Source organism: Danio rerio, chromosome 8 (assembly GCF_052040795.2).
Source record: "Danio rerio strain M-AB ecotype USA chromosome 8, GRCz13ab, whole genome shotgun sequence".
Taxonomy (NCBI): Eukaryota; Metazoa; Chordata; class Actinopteri; order Cypriniformes; family Danionidae; genus Danio; species Danio rerio.
Window position 1 is genome coordinate 19,908,063 of NC_141028.1, and position 26,732 is coordinate 19,934,794.

Sequence of the window (26,732 nt, forward strand, 5' to 3'; positions counted from 1 at the left end):
ATAAGAGAATGATTCAGCTCAATTCCCTTGTTCGCATAACATAACGATTTCTCTCAGTTTTTTATTATCACAACAGCCATCACATTCATGCCTGAGAGTAAACAAATGCAGCACTAATTAGCCCAGCGCTTAACGCAACCCATCTTTAAAAGAATCACAGGAAATTGGAGGAAGGAACTATTTGGTCACCGCGCGCACGTCACTGCGGGGGCTTCACGCAAGAGAAATAGCGCTCGGCAATTGGCCACTTGCCCTTGTCAATCAAACCGCACGCTTCCACCCCCGCCCCGGTGGTCAAGGTTGGTTGAGAAGGCGTCAGTGTGTTTAGTTTGTGCAGTCGAACCTGGAGCAGTGACAGATGAATTGTCGAAAATAGAGGAAAAGGGAACGCGGGCGACTCTCCCGTGCACATACAAAAACATGTTTCCTAAAGGCAAAAGCTCCGTCGTGCCATCGGATGGTCAAGCTCGGGAAAAGTAAGGTTTTTTTGAACGTCGCCCGTCGTGCGTGTGTTATTGTGTTGGATGTAGCCTATTGTTAGGGCAGTATAGGCACGGCTGCATATGGAGCGTATGCTGCTGCTATAGGCTTGTCGTAAGCGTTGAATCGAAAGTGTCCGTCCGTGCGCCATTCTGGGGTCCCCCTATGGCACAGAGCTTTCGCCTCTGGCCATCGTGTTGCGACCCAGAACGAAACCGTGGCTTTTAAAGCAAATTTACATGCATTTTAAGGTAGCCGTTTAGGATAGTTTCTGCTTGCGGGACGGGCGCTTCTGTGTTCCTTGTTTCATTTTGCCTCAGACGCCAGTGTTGGAGGGGAGTGGGTCCCGTCTTTTGTTTAGTTTTTATGCTTTTTCTATGTTCCTGAGGTGCAGACTTGGTCAATTTGGGTTTTTAGAGCTCTTTAAAAATTGTAAATACATGACCAATGTAATTAGCGGATATTTAGCTTGTTTTTGGTTGGTATTTTATTAATAATCCGTTCCATTTTTAATATAAACATTGTTTGAGAAGAGTGTGGCACAGTGCTTTTTAATTTTGTCCCAATCAACATGATCTGTTTGTTTGTTTTTTTGATCAACACTTTACAAAAAGGTTGAATTTGTTAATGTTAATGTATTTACTAACACGAACAAACAATAAACAATATATTTATTAGATTATTTATCTTTGTTAGCATTAATGTAAACAAAGTTAAGTTAGTGCATTAATTAATGCTATCTAGCGTAAATTTATTTTTTTAATATGGCATTGGTAAATATTGAACTATGACTAATAAATGCTGCACAAGTATAGTTATATTACTATATACATGAACTAATGGAACCTTATTGTAAAGTGTGACTTTCTGTTGTTGTTTAATAACTTAATATTTTGTTTTATTACAGGTTAGCTTTGTATGTTTATGAGTATTTGTTACACATTGGTGCTCAGAAATCTGCTCAGACTTTCCTGTCAGAGGTAAGAAGCTCATTCTAGAACCATACTTTTAGACGTTCTTTAAAATTCAAATAGTTTTTCAGTTCTTTACACAAATCAAACAGAACTATTTATATATGTTTCTAATTCATTGTAGATTCGATGGGAAAAGAACATCACGCTGGGAGACCCCCCTGGGTTCCTGCATTCCTGGTGGTGGTGAGTATTTTGAGAGAATTTTGTCTTCTGAAAATTAGCCAAAATTAGAATTCTGTTTTTTTTACTAACCCTCCTGTCCTTGCAAGCCATGACTGTCTTTACTCCTTGAGACACTGAAATGAAAAGTTTGGTCAATCTCTTTCATGTGGTTAATACTGGTCACCAAAGCTTGAATAAGGACAAAAAAAAGTATATATCCAGTGTGTGTGCTGTTAACTGAACAAGCATTCAGACCATATTTTATGTGAGAAACATACTTGACTAAATTCTGTTGCTCATTGTTCTCACACAAAGCCTTTGTATCACATGGATAATTGAAAACAATCATACAGACAAACTTCATACAGTTTGAACAGGGCAAAAAAATAATGAATACAGGGCTCGCAAAATTTCTAAATTCCTGGTAGCCTTTGGACAGGCACTCTTCAGTTTTTGGTAGCCCGAATATAAATTTATTAGCCCAAATAGAAAATACATTATTTATTTATTAAATAAAACAAAAACATACATTTACTAAATAAAGAAGATATAATGGCATTAGTTATAGGCTATATATTTATTTTCAAATAACCTCAATTGTATCATATGCCTTTTTAAAGTTTTTATTTCAGAATTTATTTTTAAATACCCAAAAAAGATATTAAGTGAACCTTGTTTCAGGTCTTTTTATTTGCAGCTATAAAAAGCGTTCTAATATGCTACAGAGTAGTTATATATAATATTTTAACAAATTTAGCTCTGGTGTAGAGAAGACACAAATTCATATTTCACCCAAACAGAAAGAATTGTCATTATTTTCTCACCCTTGACCTCTTTTAACTTCATAAAGTCAAGTGCTATTTTGGGGTTTCCGCATGGATTTTGCCTACCCAAATTTAAATCTTCCCAAAACCACATGCAGAGGTGTGAATGCGAAAGTTTGGTTTAATTTTAAAGAAGACCCTTTGAATTTTCAGAAAACACTGGTGAAAGTGATTATAATAATTGTATATGTAGTCTGTGTTTTAATAAACAAAAGAGTTTTTTGTGAGCTCAAATCTGAAAGTGTACCTTTTAGGTTCTGTGTGGTTAGGATGCTGTATTTAATTTTGGTGGTTCCTGCACATGTCAGTAATCATAGAAAAAAAGAAAAAATATCTTTATCATAATCTAAGGAAGTAAATAGCCCACCAGGCAGTGTGTAGAAAGATTTTGGTAACGGGGCTCCTTTCAGTTGTTTCAAACCTGTTTAAGATTTTAATCTTACTGTTAAACACAGATAAAGACATTTTGAAGAAGTGGATTTTTTTGTGCCCTGGAATATGTTTTTTTTTTTTTTTTCTTTTTTCTTTTTTTAAATGTGGTTGATTCGATATTGATTAATAAAGTCATGAATAAATCTGATTTCTGTATTACATGTGGTCTTGTATGTAAATTTGTAATAGAGAGGTGTTTCTGTTTGTAATGTGAAATTAAAAACAAATGTTCGCTGTTAATTTTTAAAAAATATAAATAGCATTTATATTCACTAAACAAAATAAAACCAAAATGAGATCTGAATCAATAACCAGCATAACTGAGTGCTGTAAATGATTTTCATTTGTAGCATGAATATTCTATTGTGTATGCATGTGCAGATTTATTCAATCATTTCTTTTTGTTATTCCAGTGTTTTTTGGGACCTCTACTGTGCAGCTCCAGAGAGGAGAGACACATGTGAACATTCAAGCGAAGCCAAGGCTTTCCATGATTATGTGAGTATATGAGAACATAGACTGTTATATATGATGTTATAACATGACGTATGCAGATTCAAGGACAAAGTTGCCTTTCTTGTGCCTGCCTCTCTGGAGGAGTGTCTGTGTTGTATAATAAGAAAACCTGTACAGTGTGGTGTATGAAGGATGTAGTAATCATCCTGACAATAGCAATGATGTCAGCAGGATTTTCCATGGATCCGTCACTGTTTCTAGATGAAGATGGTGCGTGGCTGGAATGAGCAGTTTTGTCGTGTACATGATGATGATGTTTGTCTGATTGGAAATCAAGATCTGTGTGACCAGAGATTGAAGCCAGGAAAGCTCTTATTATTGATAGATATTTAAAAAATTGCTTTGCACTGCACTTCTTAAAATGGATTTGTACACAGATGCCCTTTACAATGACATGTGGTTACTAGCAAGTCTAACACAAATATTTTTAGGCAAGATGATGCACCATGACCTATCATTCTTGGTTTTGCACAGCACAAATGAGAATGTAATAATTGAGGAATGTTTGATAGTAGTGGTAGAGATAAGTGGTATGCAACATTTTAAAAAATAATAAAAATAATATATATATATATATATATATATATATATATATATATATATATATATATATATATATATATATATATATAAATACACACACATACAACATTGAAGTTAGAATTATTAGCCCCCCTTGTTAATTCTTTTCCTCAATTTCTGTTTAACGGAGAGAAGATTTTTTTTACACATTTGTAAACATAATAGTTTTAATAACTCATTTCTAATCACTGAGTTATTTTATCTTTGCCATGCCATGATAACAGTAAATAATATTTTTATAGATATTTTCGAGTTACTTTTATACACAGCTTAAAGTGATATTTAAAGGCTTAACTATGTTAATTAGGTTAACTAGGTTAGGGTAATTCGGCAAGTTATTGTATAATGATGGTTTGTTCTGTAGACTATCGAAAAAACAAAGCTTAAAGGGGCTAATAATTTTGAGTCATCAGGATTATTAGCCCTCCTTTGACATTTTTTCTCTCTTAAATATTTTCTAAATGATGTTTAACAGAGCAAGGGAATTTCACAGTATGTCTAAAAATATGTTTTCTTTTGGAGAAAGTCTTACTTGTTTTATTTTGGCTAGAATAAAAGCAGCTTTTAATTTTTCAAAACCCATGTGATATTTTTTACTTTGTTTAGTATCAGGGCCATTGTTTGTAAATGAAATGTTTAAAAAAAAATTAAACTCTTTTTAAAAACAATCCAAACGGTCCAAAATAAGAATAAAAAAATATTGCTAGATTGTGCAATTATTGAGCTTTCAAAAACCTTCTCGTAATGGCATGTAATATTGCGCTCAAATAAATTATAAAAATAAGTATTGGCATAAACCAATATTTTTTTGTGACAATAGAGCATAAAATAAAACTATATACCTTTTTTGTCCATGTGATGCATTTCATCATATTGCACATCTTTAATTGGTATTTAAAAATGTAAAACTTACTGTGACAAAATTGTTCTTGTCATTTCTATATCTGTTGGTGATCATTTATTAAGAAGTGGTGGTCAGGCCAAAACTTCCAGCATAAGACACTTGATCACACTTTGAATTTGCACTTTTCTATTGGATTTGTATACAGAATACTAAGAAGTTTTTAACAAATCCACTGAAAACATTTTAGGAAAGTTGCTCCCAGTCAGTTCTATTTTGTATAACCTAAATGAGATTTTAAGTGGTGAAAAAAAATCTTTGTTATAGCTAATATTAACATTTAAGTCTTAAATTGGAACATCCCTGTACTTTCTCTGTGTGCTTTTAATACCTTATCTAGAAAAGGTGCAATTCTTGGACAAAAACCTTGCGCTTTTAGGAGAGAAACTTTAAAAGTGTGCTATTTAAAAGGGATTTGTGGGTAAATGTTCTTACACTAGCTTGAATTTATTAATTAATCGAACAAAAAAGACAAATAAATAAAAGTTAAGAGCTGCCTGGATTATTGGAGCTTACTACTGACGTCATCTTTTAAAGAGATCCACATTTCAGGATTCATAAAATTGATGTGTTTTTCCCAGTTAAAAGGGATACGACTGTCTTAGATATTAATTTGGATATCATTTACTGTATTTTTTTTAACTAAGTGTGTATTAAGAATTTTCTAGTGTTGTATATTTTTGTGTGACTGACTACAAAACACGTACAGAAACATGGTTTTAGTTTATTTTTCTGTGCACTTTTTTGTTTTTGGACAAACCCCACATACTCTGGCTGGCTACACATAAAAAAACATATCTGTTCACGATAAGGGTCTAGTGCAAGTTCTGCAAAAATCCTGTTTTAATCATGGATTCTCTTAAGTAGTTTCAGCCCTTTGTTTTTATGATAAGAGAATTGAGTTACCATTTGCAAACAAAACTGCCTTTTTAGCGGTGAACAATGTAACACCTTTGATTGGCTACTGTGTGTTGAAAAGCTCAACAGAATCACCTGTGCTTGGTTATTAAACCTCAGTGCTGCAAAGAAACCCAAAAAGATGCTGATGCAGAGTGTGCAGATTTAAATGAGATTCATCTCAAATTGACACATTTTAGTAAATTTTTATTCATGAAGCAAAGTAAAACAACAATGGTTCACCTTTTGTGCTGAACAATATAGTTTAGTTTACTTCAGTCGCAACAATAATTTAGTTTAACTGTGAAAGGGCTATTTTTACCCTCTTATCTTAAATTTTTAGGGAAATGTTTGTTCATTTTGATGCCATTTTTGCCTCAAGCAATGTTACATCAGTTATTCATCCACTGATTGCTAAAAGCCATATATCACGTATGACTCAACTACCAGTTGAGTCATATGTGATGTATGGCTTTTAGCAGTCTGTGGATAAATGTTCAATGAGTCCAACTTTTGGTTAACATACATGATACCTTAAGTGTATAGCCTATCTACAATAGTTTTTTTCTGTCTTCCATTTAAAGCATGTATGAATAGTGTAATTCTTGGGCCAGAATTTTAAGCATTAAGATCTGACTCTTTTAATATAAACTTCACAATTGCACTTTTTATGGATTTGTACAAGGTAGATGCTTAATTGCATTGACAAAGTTACAAAAAAATTCTAACAAAAGCATTGTTGTCAGGTTAAACCAAGACTAGTCTGTTTTATTTTGGATGACATTACTGTAAAACATGAAAAAAAAAACTTTGGTTTAGTTGCTATTAAAATTAAAATAAAACATTATGGCATCTTTGCTTTGAGTGAATTCCCAAGAGGTTACGTAGGAATGGTATGACTCTTAGATCAAAATCTCCAGCTTTTTATCGATAAATGTTTTGAAACTGCACTTTTTGAAATAGACTTTTAGGCAGATGGCTGTTTGCAATGGCATGAAGTGAACAAATCTAACAAAAGCAAATTGATTAACATAAGAATGTAATAAGTGCACTAGTTATAATTAAAATCCATTATCGGGGTCTTAATGTCTGAAATTTCAAAAACTAAACTTTAGGCCTTAAAGTCTTAAATTCACTAAATATTGTCTTGTAGGTTTGTCTTAAATCATTTAAACGGGTCTTAAATTTAATTTGTTTATGTAAAGCTGCCCAATCCATTTAGCACATATGCAATAACCAACAATTCATCTCAATAAATCTTTGATCAAAACTCTATTTATGATTAATACTTTAACAGTTTGTTGTTTAAGTTTTTATTTTTAAAGAGTTTTAGTATGTACACAACTAGGGTCTGCTTGTTTTGAAACGTTATTTTAAATATGTGGCTAAGAAATAACTTTTTGAGGGGGCAAGTAAAAAAAAAAAATCTGCTGGGCCATCGAAAAATCCTTAGCATTAAGCTCTATGGAAATGTAATATTTAATTATTGATGGCCTTAAAAAGGTCTTAAAGTCTTAAACTTGACTTGGTGAAACCTGCAAAAACCCTGATTATTGTGAGTTCTCTGACTGCTCCTAATAGCACACTTAGGAATGGTGTACCCCTTAGACCAAAACTGCAGCTTTAGTCTCTTATTATTGATGCATATTTTCTAACCGATCTTTTTAAAATGGATATTTAGACAGATAACCATTTACAATGACATGAAGTTACTTACAAGTTAAGGAGTTATTGACAATTCCTAACTTAAGGTAACCTAAACCAAACCATAATATGTTTTGATGAAACCACCAGCATTGCTTATTTACAGTTACAACACGAACCACGAATTGTGGCATCTGTATTTGCCATTTCTCTCTGTGTTTCTAGCAGTTTACTTGGGAATGGTGTTTCTCTTAGTCTGAAACATCCAGCTTTTGCCTTCAACCAATAAAATATGGCTGCTGTTGTCTAGCCGCAAGCTTTAGCGAGGGGGCCACAGGTCAGAGGTCATACGCAGCGAGTCTAAAAATCAAACCCTTGCTCTTCTGTCTAGACGCTCTAATCTGAAAGGATGCTGCCGTACAGTGAAACATGAAACCTTATCCGTCATCTGAAAATTAGCTGCATTTTTGGCATAGCTGGATCTACCGTAGTGTTGAGAGCGTCGTATTTTGAAGTTGTTGTGTGATTGGTGATGTCTCCTTGCCTTTTGTACCCAGCTGTGGTCGGGACGGTGGCGTCAGGTCTGTTCTCTTTTATTCTCCTGGGGGTGGGGGAGGAGGCTGCGCCCTCTTTAAACAGTGGCCATGTTGTCTTCATGCTGTGTCAGGGGAAATGCTCCCCCTCGAGCTGCGCTTGGGATGGAGAGTGATTGATGGCTGTCACAGAGGCTGTCGGTAGGCAGATTGAATAGGAGAGAAGAGACAGATGGAAGAGAACTTGGAGCGTGAGGAAAGGATGAGCTGGAGAATGCTGGGCTGTTTTTGTTATTTTAGGCCATGTAAGGGATATTGTTGAGTTGCCAATGGTTAACTGTGGTGATGGTGGGACTAGGGATGGATGGATTGATTGATAAAAATTCTTTCACACTAACAATATGATTCACAATATAGTTAGTAAAATTGGTCATTTATTATTGCAGAAATCAGCAAAACGGGTTATAATAAATAAACATAAATACTTCAAAAGGAACATGTTTGCTATAGTAGGGAGGGATGCACAATATTGGATTTTTGCCAATATTTTCAATCTTCTTTTGGCTGAGCTGTTGCCCATGTCTTTTTCTGTTTGTGTATTTTTTTATGTTAATTTCCAGAGTCAGTTTTTTCCCGTAAGTGTAAATTAAAATCAGACTTTTATGACTTTTATGAAATGTCTTTTAAAAATTAATATTTTTATTATTTTTTTATTGGTGTACCATGACAGCTCTCGAAGAAATTTCTCATGAGGCATGCTCCAGGACTCAACTGAAGGATTTAAGTTAAAGGATTAATAAAGCAAGCAGATAATTTCTTTTTAATGAACCCCTGTTATACATTAAAAAGGGTCGTATTTTGGTTTTAAGGGTCTCCAACAACAGGTTGATATGCATGCAAGGTCAAAAAACACTTTCATTGTCTTATAATATGCATTCATTTGCACCTAATTATTCCAGCGACTCCCATATGAATCATTCAGCGTTTCAGTTGTTCCCAAAGCCCTCCTTAGCACGAAGCTCTTCTGCGCTGATTGGACCGATGACAGCCTATTGCGATTGGTCAACAGAGTTCAGCGAGAGACGGAGCAAAATAAGCCCACCCCGGCTTATTAATAATATTGAAGTAGTTGGCGCCAGTGATGTAGTGGTTAGTGCGTCGACACATGCACTCCGGGGCTCGCGGCGACCCGGGTTCGATTCCACCTCGCGGTCCTATGCCAATCCTTCCCCTCTGCTCCCCATGCTTTCCTGTCAATTCTCTTTACTGTCCTATCAAAAATAAAGGTGAAAACCCCGAAAAAATTATTATAAAAATAATAATAATAATAATAATATTGAAGTAGTCAGAGTGCATAGTGTAAGTGTGAGCATACCTGCCAACACTTCTGTTTTTCCTGGGAGTCTCCCTTATTTCAGGCCCATCTCCAGCCACGCACCCATTTTGTTATTTATCCCGGAAAACTCCCGTATTCTTAACCAAAACACGCTTCATAGTATTTAACTTACTAACACTACAGTGCACATTATCCAGTTCTCAACAGTGCTTTTCAGACACCTCCCCCCGAATCTAACTCTCCCAGTCTACCGGAGTGCATTAAAGCAGTGCAGTTAAATACCAGCATATTGCTCTATCCTTAACCATGACACACATTCTGTATTAATCCACACAGCGGCAAAAATAGTGGGCATAGCAACGACAAACGGCAGTGGAACGCGAGCTCACAAACGCATTTAAATCCGTAAACATAGCAGCTTGTGTTGTGTTTTCAACCTGGCTGTAGAAGCAGTATGGGAATATAAAGAGTTAACCAGAAAGAGTACATGGTAATCTAAGAGTACATAGTACTTTGTTACATAGTAACAAAACACTATTAAATACATAATTTGCAAGCTAGAGAAACTTTGCGAGCTCTGTCAAAGTCCTATACATCAATAGTCTTTGATCCTAGCTTTAACAAATGTCTGACGAATCTCCTATTGTAAGCGTGTAGATTGCAGAAGCATTCGTCTGAAAAATGATGGGAACAGCACAAGGCTGGGCTGTAATGCTGTGGTGTTTTTGCAAAAGTAAACCTCAACCACTGACTCTACACCGCTTCATCTTTGAGTAGAGAAAATACCACTAACTTTCACACACGCTTTCAATATTATCCAGCTGAGCACAGCGTTTGATGACTTGATTCCACCGGGGTCTGCTACAGTGTTTGTCTTCTTTTTCTTTGCTACTGTGTTAGTGGGCGGGACCGCAGGTTTCAATTTTCCCGGGTTTGCCCATGCAACTATTGGGTGGGGCTTATGTTTCGTATCAACGACACGCTGAAACGGCTAAAGACTCGTTATCAAGATGATTCATTTGAAGCACTACGAGTCGACTCTTTTATAGATAAATCAATAGTTTTAAACACTTCACTTTCAGATTAAAGCATTTGCTGGATATTTCACTTCACTTAAAGTTGTGTAACACGCTACATGAAAGGTCATTTTCAAAAACCCATAATAGGGGCTCTTTAAAAATGACTTGTAGCATTGGCAGTGCAGAGTTTACAGTTCATTTTGACGGATGCCTTACTTTGCAAAACAGGAAATTGAAGGCTATGGTGACATCAGCAGAAATACCACTAGTTTAGGGGGGAGCAAGTTTTGCTAGCATAATTAAACTTTAAAATGTTGTTTTTATTATTATGTTATATACTAATGTTTCCATTTAGAGATGTCCCAATCAGGTTTTTTTGCCCTCGAGTCCAACTCATTTTATTTTGAGTGTCTACTGATATCGGGAACTGATCTGATACTTCTATAATACATAAAGAATAAAGAAAAAAAATGATCCAGGATGTTCCTTTTTTTAATTTATTTAATTCACCCTATTTTAACATTCAACAACTCTTCTATGAGGTAGCTTGAACAGTCAAGTAATAAATAACATCCATTCTTCATTTTTGAACTACAAAAAATCTTGTATAAAGACAAATAGCACCTCAACCTACAATACCCGGCAGGCATGTAAACAAAAAATAAATAAAATGCCACCGTGTTTGCAAAGCCAGTAATGTGCTTTTAGAAGGTGCACACCTAACTCTTACTGTCATTACAGTAGTAAGTTTCACAAAAGGAAATGTATGTTTTTCTTAATGAAAACTAATATCTCTACCTTGTCATATTTGAGCCCTGTTTTGTTCTGTTCTCATCAAGGACGTTTGCGACGGCGCTAAAAATCTCATTAACTTTATAATACCTCCAGACCACAGACATACTTGTACTTTATGCTTCAAGCTGCTTCCGTGTTCTCATTTGCCGGCATTTAACCAATAGCGTCTCTGCAACAAAGTGATGTCAAATGCGTTGCTGTGTGAAGTTAAGAAAGAGGTCTAACTCTGTGCCACTGCATATAGATGTGTTTAAAATAATGAGAATATGTATACATATACAGTTGAAGTCAGAATTATTAGCCCCACTTTTAATTTTTTTTTAATCTTTTTTTTTTTTAAATATTTCACAAGTAATGTTTAACAGAGCAAAGAAATTTTCACAGTATGTCTGATAATATATTTTTTTCTTCTGGAGAAATTCTTATTTGTTTTAGTTTAGCTAAATTAAAACTGCTTTTATCCTTTTAAAAACCATTTTAAGATCAAAATTATTAGCCCCTTTAAGATTTTTTCCAATAGTCTACAGAACAAACCATTGTTATACAAACTTGCCTAATTACCATAACCTGCCTAGTGAACTTAGTTTAGGCTTTAAATATAACATTAAGCTGTATAGAAGTGTCTTGAAAAAGATCTACTCAAATATTATTTACTGTCATTATGGGAAAAATAAAATAAAAAAAATCAGAAAATTAGAAATGAGCTATTAAAACTAATGATTAGAAATGTGTTGAAAAAAATCTTCTCCCCGTTAAACAGAAATCATGGAAAGAATAAACAGGGGCTAATAATTCAGAGGGGCTAATAATTCTGACTTTAACTGTATATTTGAGCCCTGATCGGGAGGTAATGTCCGACATGATTACGTCCACCTGATCTGGCCCAATTTCCACGAACCTTTTTTAGTTATTTTTATTTTAAGTAATTTTGCCATGCTTTTTTTTTTTTTTTTTTTTTTTTTTTTTTTTTTGCAATTTGTGAATTTAGTAAATTTATGCTTTTGAATCCTTTAGTTTACTTTCTAAGTTTTATTTTTACAATTTTATTTTAACCTTAATTTGGTTTTGTTTAATTACAGTTTAGTTTTTGATCTTGTAGTGCTCCACCTTAAACCTAAAGTCAATACAAAAACATTAATTTTCCTACCTTTTTGTTTAAATGAGTATTTTTATTTTATGTGCAAGTCAGAGCTGTTATAAGTCTATTGTCTATACTAAATGAAATGTACAAATGCGATTTACCAAACATTTTAATGAAAATATTTGTGCACGAATAAAAAGACATTCTTAATCTGACCTGTACTGATTAAAATATGCAAAGGTACAAGCAATTATGGTAAAATATATTTAAAATGATCACAATTACTGGTCAGTCACACTATTTTGATGGTCCATTTGTTGAATATAAGTTGCATTTCATCTACATGCCAACTAATTCTCATTAGATTATAAGTAGACTGTTAGGTTGTGGTTAGTGTAAGTTGACATGCATTTGCAATAGTGATGGGTCGTTCATTAACGATTCGTTCATTTTGAACGAATCTTCAATATGACTCGGGAACTACGAGTCCTCTCAGGGAGTGATTCGTTCATCCGCGCGTGTGCACATTTGTGCAGGTGGTATCGTTCATTTCAAGTCTTAATCACATTTCGAGTCGTTCATCACGGAAAGGCAGAAGCCAATCATATGCGTTTAGAGCCGGAAAAAGAATTGATCCGTTCATCTCTCGAGTCCTCTATCGGGTCTGAGTCACTCGTTCATCACGGGCCAATCATACGCGTTTAGAGCCGGAAAAAGAATTGAACCGTTCATCTCTCGAGTCCTCTATCTGAGGACTCGAGTCTGAGTCTGAGGGGGGTCTGAGTCACTCTGTCACGTAAATAACGAACAACTCAAGACTTGAAAGGTGAACTAATTCTCATGGCTCCTATCGGCTCAGACTGTGTACATTGGTTAAGATTATATGTGACTGCCAGTGTAACGTGAACGAACCACTGACATTAGAAGACATGAAGAGGTGAGCTGAGCAAAGACACAAAAATGCCTTCATTGACAAATAGAGCAGGTAAACATTGAATTATTATTTTCTCCTGCTTATAGTATTCTATTTATGACTTATTTGTCGTGTGATCAACCTTTTGGGCTAGTTGTAGCAGTGTTTAGAAGCAATTTGTAACATTTTAATAACCAGGTAATCAGGTGCAGTACCAACAGATATTAAGCAGACAGTCTACTAATACTCAAATTGACCATCAAAAAAAAGTGTTACCCTATTACTTGCCAACAGATGAGTAAATCTTAGTGGTTTGAAGTATAGTACAAAAACAGAAATATTAAAATTTACAATTAATTATTTTTGCACTTGATTTTGTCGTTATTATTAATTTGCACAGGCAAGAAAAAAAATTAACAATGAACAATTCCAATGTATAGACAGATTGTCATTGTTTTTTATTGTTCTAGTGCTTAAATCCCCTTTTAAATTTTGACCTAATCTTTTTGCTGAAACTAACAATTTACCCACAAATGCGTGTTAGATCTGATTTTGAATTTGTGCAGATATTAAAAATAAGATGCCTTCTCGGCTCTTGAGCTGCGAGTCTTAGCAGTTTGAATGGAAAGCATAGCTCCCCCATTGTAGCGGATCAGTCTCGGTCTGGCTCTTCCCATTGGCCGGTTCTGATCCATTAGGGTAAGCTGCTCTTCTTTCTCTCTGCCTCCTCTCTGTGGTATTTCACAGCGCTCTCTGAAAAGCCCTGCTCCGTTAACTCGGCCTGAAGTGTGACAGGCAGCAGACCACACTGTGCTTTTTCCGCTGCCATTATATGCATGATCAAATCCCTGTTGTGCTCTGAAACCCAGTTCTTTCCTCTTGGTTTTGTAGACCTTAAAATTGGATTTTACACCAGTCGGTTGTTTCTCTGCATTTTGGCTTTATTGCTCGGTGTTGGAGCACAAATTTATGAGTGCTAAAATGCATTTAGTTACATTTTCTACTAGTTCAGTTTTTCTTAGGATAAAAGCATCAGTGTTTTTAGCATGTCTAGTTGGTTTCCAGATAAGTGTCTTTTTTTTTTTTCTTTTTTTTAATTCTTGATCTATACCTGCAGAGTGCTGCTGCAGCCCCCAGTCCAGTTCTTGGGAATATGCCACCAGGAGATGGGATGCCCGGTGGACCAATGCCTCCTGGATTCTTCCAGGTTAGACCATCTCCCTCTGTTTATCTTTTCATATCTTATTAAAATGCTTCTCATTCTGAAATTTCTTGGACAACTTGTCAAAGGTTTGGATAAAAATGAAAATGATGCTGTTGAAAAGCTTAAGTTACAAAATGTTTCTTCGTGATGAGGAATAAGTCTATGCCAGTGGTCACCAATGTTTTTGCATTTATGCATTTAATTTGATTGTAAAAGTATTATTATTAATACCATTGTTATTGAATACTTGTAAATGTATTAGTTTTTGCAGTTCAAATTATGAATGTGTACATGTATAAAAATAATTATAAATGACTTAACCTGTGTATTAAATTTGAATTGTGAATGTTGAATATATAAATAATTAATGATGTAGGATGCATACGATAAAAGCTGCCGACAAACTTCCAGCATTAATGAGAACTTCTTCAATCAGCCAAGATTGACCAGAAGTGAATATAATTGCTTTTATTTTATGCAACGTTGAGCAAAAGAATAGGACATCAGACAACTGACTAGTCAAGTGTTTGCTTTGTTTAATTACAGATGCTTGTGTTTTACTTTTTAAATGCAAATTGTGTTCTCCATATAAACGGTGCTCTTGTTGACCCCACTTGCTCATTCATTTGTTTGACGAGCGTCTCCACAATGCTTTGCGCTTTCAGTGCAAGTTTAGCTGTTCATCCGCCAGTCGCTTATGATCCTCTGTGCATTCTGTGGTGTTGTTCTCTTTCCAGCTCTTAAAATAGCCTAATGACTCTGTTTTTCTTCTGTCTCTGTCTCTCCATCACTGGCTACATTTCCATGGCTTGGTCTCTTGCTCCTGTGTGCACTCTTAGGGCCCTCCAGGCTCGCAGGCGTCCCCTCACGCTCCTCCCCCCCCTAACAGCATGATGGGACCCCACGGCCAGGTAGCGGCTCCCGTCTATTTGGTTTGAGAGATTCTGCCCTATGTGTGGTTTCAGTCTCGCTGTGCTCCCGTTGGCCTGCTCTGCTGAGCTGCGTTTTTGCAGGCTTAATTTGTTTGGTTGCAACTTCATTATATTCAGGCAAAATGCCAAGCGTTACTGTTTTCTGCTTTGTGTTGCAGCCGTTCATGTCCCCTCGCTTTGGGGGAGGACCAAGACCCCCTATCAGAATGGGCAACCAGGTGAGTTCATCAACATGGTAAATAAGAAGGGAAAACTTTATCTAATTTGTTAGAAGTGTAACGATTCACGGTTGATCTGTGATTCATACGGATCACAACCCATGGTTCAGCGGATTAATACCTTTCGTTTTTGTAGATTTAATCCTAAATGTGTTATGATCGCAGAAAGATCGCCTCTTGCACCATTCAAATCACATGTATGAAAGCATTTAGGCTTTCATGTAAAATATAATGATGATGAAAGCAGGTGTGATAGGTTATTTAGGATGTGGTGGGTTTCTTAGGTTATTAAAGGTGTTTTTTGTCACTACTTGTTTATTCTGCATTAATGCATGCAGTGTGAGCTGCACGATTAATCATTAAAAGATCGAGATCTCAACACCCACGCAACAAATTATACACGATCAAATCTGTGTTTGAAAAATGCAATAATCAAGAAAGATGGAGTCTTTAGTTTTTTAAGATGAAGTTAGAAAGAGTTAAATAACACTGATATACTGAGATAAGTTTATAGCTTGAAATAAAAGTTGTAGGCAGCAATTACATTATTTAACTAATAAGTGGTGACAACCAGCCATCAAAAATATGCCACTGAAATTTTTTTCAAAAATGACACATCTTGCAATGAAACATGGAAAGCGAATGACATGTGTCTCCTCCCCTTTTTGACTGATCCGAAAAATAGTCTGATCCGTGACTTAAACCATAACGTGATCTGAACAGTGAGATTTGTGATCAGTTACACTACTACAATTTAGAAACGTATTTAAAATCAGCAAACAACAGCAGCAAAATATTACAGTTAGTTATTTTTGTGGTTTTCAGCGAATGCTAATAACGTTACATTTCTGCACTGAGCAGTGAAAGTTTAACTGCTTTTCTGATTTCTACCTCTGTTTACCAAATAGATATTTGTTGTTTATTTATTATCTATAATTTTGATATCTCAACCAATTCTGCTGCTTAATCACTTGTCAGTATGTTTGTAAAGCAAATAATCCACTTAAGTCGTGACGTACTGTTTCCGGGTCCAAGCCGCAACTATATTTGAATTGAAAAAGTATTTGTTTATGACCATTTTATTGACCCATCACAAAATAGTCAATTTTATATAAAATCATGGGTTACACAACAGTCTCTGGACTATCACAGACATCAATTTTAAACCATTTATAAAAAATATATCACTTTCTGGCCATCGAATATTAGGCATGGTTTTATATATTGTAATCGTGATATTCGAAAGTATTGCATCACTTTTTAAACTGTTATTATTACCGCTTGTTGAGTCTCCCCATACAGTTTGATAAAGCGATTGGACTTTTAAGCCGATTCAAGTGACATTATAAGTGAATAGTAGTACAACACTTGTTTTGCTTTTAATTTATTCATATTTTGGATATTTAGAGAAGTTTTACTGTTAAAAAACAAACATTTGTTTTTCATTTAAAGTTTAAATTGGAAAAATTAAAGATCATTAAACTTAAAGAGCCCATATTATACATGAAATAGGGTCATATCTTGGTTGTAAGGGTCTCCAACAACAGTCTAATATGCATGCAAGGTCAAAAAACACTTTCATGGTCTTATAATCTGCATTTATTTTTACCTAATTATCCCAGCGACTCCTGTATGAATCGTTCAGTGATTCATTTGTTCCCAAACCCCTCCTTAGCGCGAAGCTAATCTGCGCTGATTGGACCGATGACAGTCTGTCGCGATTGGTCGACTGCCTTCAGTCAGAGAGTGAAATGGCCAATAGCTAATCAGCAATTTAAAAAGTAATCACAGTTCATACACGCTAGATAGTGTAGGCGTGGATTTTAGCTGCCACACACACACAAACACACACACACACCTCCGGACGAGAACGCTCCCGCTTCCGCCCGCACCCGCCAGGTTTTAGCCTTAGAACCCGCCCCGTATTCTGCCCGCCGCGCCCGATCCCGCTAAAGAGCGGGGGAGAACAAAACCGAAAATCTGTATAAACACACACACAGCACCAAGCATAAAGCTCTCGCTCGCTCGCTCGCTCGCTCGCTCTCTCTCTCTCTCTCTCTCTCTCTCATACGCGCGCGTGCGCACTAACACACAAGCACCAAGCAGACACATCTTTCTCTTTCTCAGGCAGCCCGCTCCCGTCCCAAATCAAACCCGTTACCGACCGCTCCGGCGATTTATTCGGAAATTTATTCCCGCGCCGCAGAAATCTGGCGCGGGGACAGCCGCGGGTATGCACACCTCTAACGTTACCACGGAGCTCCATAAACAAAGCAGCACGCGTCGCGTTTTTAACGTGACTTTGCACGCGATAAGAGAATATAGCCAGTTAACCTGATACAGTACACTCGGTTACAAGTAACAAATCACAACTAAATACATTTGCAAGCTAGAGTCAACGAGGCAACAACTTTAACCGCACGTACTTACACTTGAGAAATGGAAGAAACCCATCCTGATGTCCATCAGTAAGTTACTGATCCTTCCTTTAACAAACGCAGATGAAGTATTCTTTGTAGCATGTAGCTTCCAGAAGTTTCCAGTAGTTTCCAACTGCTTGGCTATAATGCTGAGGTTTCATCTTTGGGTAGAGACTCAATATATCCATCTGCAATGTGACTTCAATCGACCGGCATGTTTGTGTGCGTGTGTTTGTGGGTGTGTGTGTGTGTCTGGGTTACTGCGTCAGAGGGCGGGGCCTCAGGTTTGAAATCTCCCGGGTTTGCGCGTGCACGTGAAAAACTTTGTTTCGTTCGTACGTCATGGCGAAACACCTAATGAGTCGGTATCAAGGCGACTCGTTTGAAGCACTATGAATCGACTCTTTTATAGATGAATCAACAGTTTTAAACACTGTATTCTTACAGATTTAAGCCTTAGCTGGATACTTCACTTCACTTAGAGCTGTGTTACACACTACATGGAGGGGAATTTTCAAAAACCCATAATATGGGCTCTTTAATTTGTGGCTTTTTGCAAACAAGTATAGTTTTATACATAAATAATACTCTGATTTAAGTAGTTATATTAATTATTGCAAGACTAGTGTGATGTGGTCATGTTTTTGATACCAGTTAAAAGCCTTGAGCAGCATTTTGAACTAATTGTAAACCGGATAAGGTTTTCTGACTCCTCCCAAAGTATAGTGAGTTACAGTAGTCCAACCTAGTGGTAATATATGTTTAAAAAAAAATTCTAGACAGAATAGAATTAGTTATTCATCCTAATTTAGTTATAAGCCCACTTCGTTGATCCTTTACATTCTAATAAATTCCAGCATGTGCCTCAAAGTCATAGGTTTAACAGATCATGTGATGGGTGTGATTGAACATCATTAATGGACAAACCAGCGGATCGACAACATTGAACAACATCTGAAATGTTGTTTTGGTCATTCTAAAATGCCAAAGTCCATCATCAAAGACAGCTCTCTGCCTTCACAAACCAGCGCACAGTCATTGTTTTTTTATTATATAAGAATAAAGGCCCACAGCGACTTCTCCTAATGCAGGAAATTCCATCTTGCTTTTTGATATTTGGCACCAGTTTATTAGGAGGTAATGATGATTTTGTTCTTTTTTTGATTTATTGAATGGAAACATTGCTTTATTTGCAAATGTTTTATGACATATTCCAGATTTGCTCAAATGTCTAATTTGCATATTTGAATGAAAACATAGCTGGTGATCATCTATTTAAATGATCTTTCAATTAATCAATTGACATTCATTTTGCAAGATGGATCTGTTTTGGTGGCACATTGTGCCCGTCATGACAGAATGTCCAAATGGCACTTAAAACTCAAAACATCCTTACCCAAAGCTATTTTTCATTGTAAATAAAAGCTAGAAGGATTGTAGGAAAAATCATTATCAATCATTTAAATAAAACCATTTAATTGTTACTTGTAATGACTAAGTTGCAGTTTGTCAATTGGGCAATTTTAGAAGTACACACACTGGTAACTGGTGCATTTGTGCTTTCATGTGAGCAAATTCTTTGTTCCTGTAAGTTTTTTTATTTTCTTTTCTTCCTAAATATGCATAGGATATTGTGAATATTAAGGAAAGTCTGGAGAATGGGAAAATGCCAGCATTTACTCCTAAATGACTTGTGCCTTTTGGTTATTAGACCACTTTAATCATTGATCCTTGTTTATAAGCCAAATGTACCAGTTAAGTTAGATAATATTATCATACATTTTGGATAATTAATGATCTGATAATGTTGTCCAGCACAACACAACCCCTCGTGCCTAACTGATGCTCTCTGTTTCTCCAAGCATAGTAGTCTACAGTTTTTAACAAACCCTTAATGCGTTTGCTTATTTTTTTTGTTATCTACCATACACATTGTGTGTTAGCCATGTACACCTCAAAACTATTAAAGCCCATGCATAATTGGCTATTATTAAAGTGTATTGATTTTAAAGGATTCTTTAAAATTGGTCTATCATTTTATTATTGGTATACCTAATCTTTGTGTTTCAACACTCTTCCAGCCCCCAGGTGGAGTTCCAGCCGCCCAGCCAATGCTCCCCAACATGGATCCTAGACTACAGGGTGAGCCTTCATTGCTTATGGCTTTTATCAGTTTCTGGTGTTTTAAAATACATTTAAGATGGTGTAAACTGGTTTGTCTTGTCCCCATATCAAGGGCCGATGCAGAGGATGAATGTTCCTAGAGGAATGGGTCCTATGGGCCCCGGACCCCAGGGTTTTGGAGGAGGGATGAGACCACCACACAACTCAATGGGTCCTGGGATGCCAGGAGTGAACATGTAAGAGGTCTTGTGACAATAAAGACAACCATTCAGATGTTTAGGGAAGAATTATTCAGGTTAAAACCATGAAACTAAAATTATTTAAACAATTAAAATATATAAAAATTGTGAACTGTTTAAATATGAGATGAATATGAACTTTACTCTATTAAATAAATGCAGACTTATTAAATATAAAACAATTTAGTAAAAAATTTTTGTGTGTTTGCAGGGGGCCTGGAAATGGCAGACCACCGTGGCCAAATCCAAATGCCAACAATGTGAGTGCATGTATTTTAAATGTTCAACTACCTTTATAGGTTTAGTTTGCCCAAAAAATAAAAAATACCCTCACTTTACTGACCCTCAAGTGGTTCCAAACCCATGTTTCTTCATTCTGTTGAACACAAAAGAAGATATTTTGAAACATGTTGGTAACCAGACAATACACCGTAGCCATTGATTTCCATAGTAGGACAAAACATGGATACATTATATTTTCTTTGTAACTGTTATTTATTAAATCTTCTCGTGTTCAACAGAAGAAAGATACTCATGCAGGTCTTTAAAGGTCAAGTAAGCTTACATTTTTGGGTTAACTACCTCTAAAGTATTTTAACTCTTTTATTACTTGGATTATTGTAATTATTGTTATAAAATACAATAACAACCTTTATTTATTTATTTAATGTAGATGCCATATTCATCACCATCTCCTGGAGCATATGGTGTAAGAAAAGAGTTCTTTATCCTAGTGCATTTTATATTGCTTTAATAACAAATAAAGACTTTGAAGAAATGAATCTCATGCAGTAATCCATTTGTTTCTCCAGGGTCCACAAGGAGGGGGCCCTCCTGGAACACCTGGGATTGTCCCCAGTCCAGCAGGTGCGCTTGCCACATAACCAGTCTTTCCTAAGCTTCAACAACTGAATTTAGTTGATCTCTGATTTGCAAAGATGCACAATTTTGCACACGGTTTGCTTGAAGCACACTATTGATCGTTGAACTGATCATGCGGAAACCTCAGTCACATTAATTAAACTTTTCTCACCCTCAGACTCCAACAACTCCAGTGAAAACCTGTACACCATGATAAACTCGGGAGGTGGAGGTCGCAACAACGTAAGAGACAGACCTGCTGACTCATTTCTCACAGGCACTCTGTTCCATAATTGCCTGCTGTAGTACATTAATGCAGCAGAAGTGCCTCTGGTTGTGTTCATGTTACCCTTTTTCATCATTACTGTCTGATGACAGCACTCAGTTGTTTTTTTTTTTTCAATGTATTATCTCCCTCTGGTTTTGTTTAGTTTCCCATTGGCCCAGGCTCTGAGGGCCCTCTAGGGGCCATGGCAGGAATGGACCCGATGCATATGAATGGAGGTACATACACATGCTTCTATTTGTAATTTAAAAAAGGAAAATTCTATCCAATTAAAAGTAATTGTAAATAATTTTGTCTCTTTTCTCTTTGTAGGTTCAGGAGACCTGGATGGTCTTCCAAAGGTGAGTTATAATTTTTAGACTTTGTTTATATTCGGGTGACTTTAAAACATACTTCAAAACTTGCTGTAAAAAACTATTTAAAGGAGTTCACCCAAAAGAATGAGAATTCTGTCATTTACTCATCAACTTGTTTCAAACCTGTTTGAGTTTCTTTTGCTGAACACAATGGAAGATATCCTGAAGAATGTTGGAACAAAACAGCCACAGACTTCCATAGTATAGTTTTTTTTTTTGTATCTACTATAAAGGTTAATTGCTTTACAACATTGTTTGCAAAATCTTGGTTTGTGCTCAACAGAAGAAACATTTTTAGAAAAGTTTAGAGACACTTTTGTGAGGAAATGTTCCTTTTTTGGGTGAACTACTGCTTATGCAGAAATGAGTCCTAAAAGCCAGAAATGAGTGTGTTTTTGCACTTCCGTTTGCATCACACAGATTTTGCATTGTATGGTTTTATCAGCAGTGTTCTGCTTGTAAATTAATTAAAACCTTTTATTAGTTTTGAAAAAGTCGGACTAAAATAGGACTGCAGAAGGGATTGGGAATGTTTTAAGTACCATTTATTGATGACAGGGCCTATCTCTACAAGAATCCAATAGTAAAATCTCATTAGCATTTTTGTTAAGAGCTATCCAAAACTGGGCTTAGTTGGCATGTTCTCATCTAGCATGTTAAACTAAGTTTCACATTTTCTCATCAGAACTCTCCTAACAACATGAGTGGCATGAGCAATCCCCCCGGGACCCCCAGAGATGAAGATGTTGGAGGCAGCTACCTTCACTCCTTCCAGAATGAGAATGTAAGAATCATTCACCTTGAATGTGCTTTATAGATAATAGATAAAGGTGCGGTTTGGAAAATGCTAGCAACTCGCATACATTGCATATATTTTGGTTCTCAAATGGATGTATGCTGGAACATTTAAAAATGAAACATAACTGATGCTAGAAGAACTTTAGACCAACATAAGTGTGCAGGATGTGGCTAGGCAGCGTGATGTAAGGGACGTTGCTGTGAAAATATTTTGCTCATCATATATTTTAAGCATCGTTGAACGTTATTGATATTCAGTGTTGAGGCTTATACAGACATCTTTATGATCCGTCCATGCAATATCATAGAGATAATCCGTATGGCCAATAATTCTTGGCTAGAAATTGCAACAGCTTTTGTTAAAGTTTAGAAATAATTTTAGTTTAGATAATTTTGTAAAAACTAAAAAAAGAGACCATGGCAAAAGTGGAGACCCATGTGGTTTTATTAAACAGTTACAGAATATGTTTTTCCACTATTTATAGGTTTTACACTGATGTACTGTATATATTACAATGTTGAATTTAAAATTATTTAATAGTTATAAAACACAAATGAAGTAACAAAATTATTTATTTTGATAAGTGTAAAAGTATATCTGAACCTACCGATTTTTACAATATACTGATTTTTATAAATACTGGGATATACTGGGTTTTATTGGTGATAATGGTCAGGAATATTGGATCAATATTGCTTTTTAGCATTTAAGTAGAGGACAAACTAGCCAGACAGTAATGTATGAACTGTGGAGTGAGCTAAATCTATAAAATTATATAATTATTTAATATAAATTATTAAAAAAATAAATAAATAAAGAATGTTAAACAATATAAATGATACAATGTAGAAAATGTATACCAAACTGACTTTACGATGACTTTCTTTTGACCGCGCCCCTATTGTTCTGAAGAATACCACTACGGCGAACACATCAAGTATTAAAGCCTCCTCTGTTTTGTGAGATGTAATGAGATGTTACTAATCTAATTTTTTTGTAAACGGATCATTCTTTTGAGTCAATCTTAAATTAATGATTTATTTTAAACCATAGTGAATAATTCACAAACTGGAAAGAAATGGGGTTTGTTTCCCTAAAGCAGGGGTGTCCAAACTCAGTCCTGGAGTGTCTGTCCTGTGTAGTTTAGTTCCAACTTTCTTCAACACACCTGCTAGGATGTGTCTACTATACCTAGAAAGAGCTTGATTAGCTGGTTCAGGTGTGTCCAATTGGGGTTGGACCTAACTTTGCAGGACAATGGCCCTCCAGGACCGAGTTTAGACACCCCTAAAGCATTGTTGGTAAACTTTGTTTGTTAAATTGCTTTTGCTTTAAACTGTAACATTTATTTGCTTTGACCATCAGTTTTGACCGAGCGATGATTAATTTTTAAAATGTATTTATTTTGTGCCTTCACTTCCCTCCGTTCACTTCTTTGTCAATTTTGACTTGTGATTACTTTGTGCCACTCAATCGAGAGGATTTTCATTAAAGTAATATCTTGAAAGTTTAGTCCAATTGTTAAACAAATCTTTTGTGTAAGTTCGAGATCTCTTGGATACTTATGGGGTATGTTTAAATTTGTTTTAAAGCTTGAAATGCTGGATAAAACTGCAGTATTTTAACATAGCTTCAGTATTTCAACGTATTGCAGTGTTTAGATTGTTACCAAGCCTGAGTAATCAAACAAAGTCCATTACAAATGACCCTTTAAAGCATGTATTTTACATTAATTTTAAAAGTAATCTTCTCAGCCTTGATTCTACATTTACAGGGTCATATACTTCAGTCTTTGGAACTTTTTAATAGGCATGTGTGAGCTGATTTAAGTTCTAACAACTTCCGGTTTTGACCTTTTTGTTTTGTCTTTACAGCAGTACTCTCCTTCCATGACCATGAGCGTCTGATGCCAGTCTGTTTGCTCCATTCTGGAAACTCACAGTTGGCCATCAGTGACACAGACAGAGTACATGTACAGCAATTGGAATTGGGTGGGACTGACCTGCATCCTCACAAGTGGTCTCATGCAATATCAATATCATTTTTGTTGTTACTTTTTTTTTTTTTTTTTTCAATGGCTAGCAAATCTTTTCTTCTCTCCAAGAGCTGAAGATCTACATGTGACTCAATGCTCCTGGATTTAGTTTTCTTGTTCCCCCCTCTGAGGCCATCTCTTATTAAGAAGCGAAGTATGGTTACCGCTGACATAATTGCTGGATGTGTGTACATTTTGTGCCGAAGAGGAATAGCCGCAGTTCACTCTCTCGAAATCCGACATCCAACTTCAGCATGGTTTACACGTACCAAACTTCCTCCGACTTGACACTGAACTCTCATATGTGGCCTTGAATTCTGTGAATATTTTATTGCCTTTCGATGACCTGTTTTGATTTTTCTCCATCAAGTGATGAGAGAGTCCAGTCTTTTCTGAACACGGGAAGACTCACAGTTGTATTTTCCTCATACACTGTCATTTTTGTTTCGTCTTCAAGCATTATTAAGCAGCTGCTTTTAAGGAATAACTGCATTGACGGGTCCCATCCTGAATATGACTTACGATTTCGTTTTTCTGCACTGATTTCATGTTTTTCTTGTTTATTTCTTCTGAAATGTAACTGCTGTCTCAATCTTTGGTCAAAGACTGAATGATACGTCGATCCTCTCAGATGCTGACCCTTACAAACATACTACCTACGAGACCTTCTCAGAGCTCTTTGGGCAGGTGACTGGATTACGCACGCCTGGATGCGTCTCTCTGCAAAATGTTTGGCCGCTGTTGCGTTTTAATTATGTCATAATGAATTTGTGATGGTTAAAGATTACCCATATCATGTTTTTCTTCTTTTATATATGTAATTCCCTGCCATGTGCCTCTTGTTTTAGCTCTGAAATGGTTTGATATTGCCTCAAAAGGACATCGCCTTGGTAAGCCAGACTCTAGTGTGTTTGGGGTTTTTTTTGTGTTAGGTTTTATTTGAGCAACATCAGACAAAGTAATAATACAGTTAGAATGGTAACTTATTCTATTTATACAGACATTTGGTCATTGTTTTACATTTTAGTAGTTGTTTTGCACTGCTTTTTTTAGCTTGTGCATCATACTTAACTGTGGGCTGAATAGGCTTGTTTGTATATTGACTACTAAATTATTTGGCTCCTTTCTAAGTTTTTTTGTAATGTTTTTCAGTCATTCATACTAATTCAAACAGGAAAGCAGAGTTTCAACCTGACTTCAGTTTCCAGCTTATTGCTTTTAAAGAGAAAAGGGAAAGTTCAATGTGAAGTTAACTTTGGAAAATGATGTAAAGCTGTTGATGTTCCCCGACTTCTTTAGGGTAGCGTCTCTCCAGAGGGCCAAGATCCAGCCATTTGATTTCCATGTAAATCATTCTCTTTGAATCAGTGAACCAGTTTCGATGTAAGATAAAGTTGTTCCCAAATTGTCTCAAGCCTTTCTGTCTGTTTTCACTTGACTTTTTCGCTTTGTAAAATGTCCAGCAGTGGGCATGGCTCAAATGGGCAGAAAGAACAAGTGCTTGATGAGAGTCCTACAGGTCTGCCCGAGCGGCTGGAAATTGGAGATGGTGAGTGTTACTTTTGTTTGACTCTTCAAATATTCAGTGATCATGAACGGTGATAGAGGGTTGTTGGCCCAACATTTTTACCTTTAATACTATTAGGAGCTGTAGGAAAAAATTATTTATTTTTTATTAGAAAAATGTGTTTCCACTGCACGCATTTTGGCATTTTACTGCACAGTTTGGCTTTCTTTTCGCTAAACATGCTAGAATTAATTGGTTTAAAACCGTTCTGACTTCCTAATTGACCCCAACAATTTTAAAGGCCCCAGTCTTATATAGACCATTTTGAGGGATGCAAACAATAACAATGGTCCTAATGTATTTCAATGTTTTACAATTTTATAATAATAAATTTCTAATTTCCAAAGCTTACAAGAATCCAAAAAGGTCCACATATTGATAAATAATGTTATTATAGTAGTTTTAACGTTAAGATATGATTAAATTGCCTTTTGTTGCTGTTCAAAAAATAATTTAACAACAAGCAGGAAATGTTTATGGACCAATGACACCACCACATTGAAATGGTCTATAGTTAATAGGTTTCTTCTGGTTCATCTGCTGTAAAAACAACAATAATAATGATAATAACATTTCTACCCAAAACTGAAAATGCTGTCATT

At 35.8% G+C, this 26,732-nt stretch overlaps 1 protein-coding gene and 1 long non-coding RNA gene across 7 annotated transcripts in view; both read left to right on the forward strand.

The window, feature by feature from the left end:
* LOC147842616 (uncharacterized) overlaps positions 1–26,732 on the forward strand; it is a 1,013,036-nt gene that overhangs the window by 483,358 nt on the left and 502,946 nt on the right. The gene's annotated exons all lie outside the window — the stretch shown is intronic.
* ssbp3b (single stranded DNA binding protein 3b) lies at positions 307–25,977 on the forward strand. 6 transcript variants are annotated; one of them, XM_087263080.1, is made up of 17 exons: positions 307–476; positions 1,388–1,460; positions 1,576–1,637; positions 3,286–3,370; positions 14,207–14,296; positions 15,133–15,204; positions 15,384–17,073; positions 18,428–20,005; positions 20,100–20,223; positions 20,438–20,486; positions 20,900–20,935; positions 21,039–21,093; positions 21,266–21,330; positions 21,519–21,591; positions 21,686–21,714; positions 22,415–22,513; positions 24,403–25,977. In XM_087263080.1, exons 8-17 carry the CDS (start codon positions 19,975–19,977, stop codon positions 24,433–24,435), a joined length of 594 nt encoding a protein of 197 aa, XP_087119206.1. In that variant the 5' UTR covers positions 307–476; positions 1,388–1,460; positions 1,576–1,637; positions 3,286–3,370; positions 14,207–14,296; positions 15,133–15,204; positions 15,384–17,073; positions 18,428–19,974; the 3' UTR covers positions 24,436–25,977.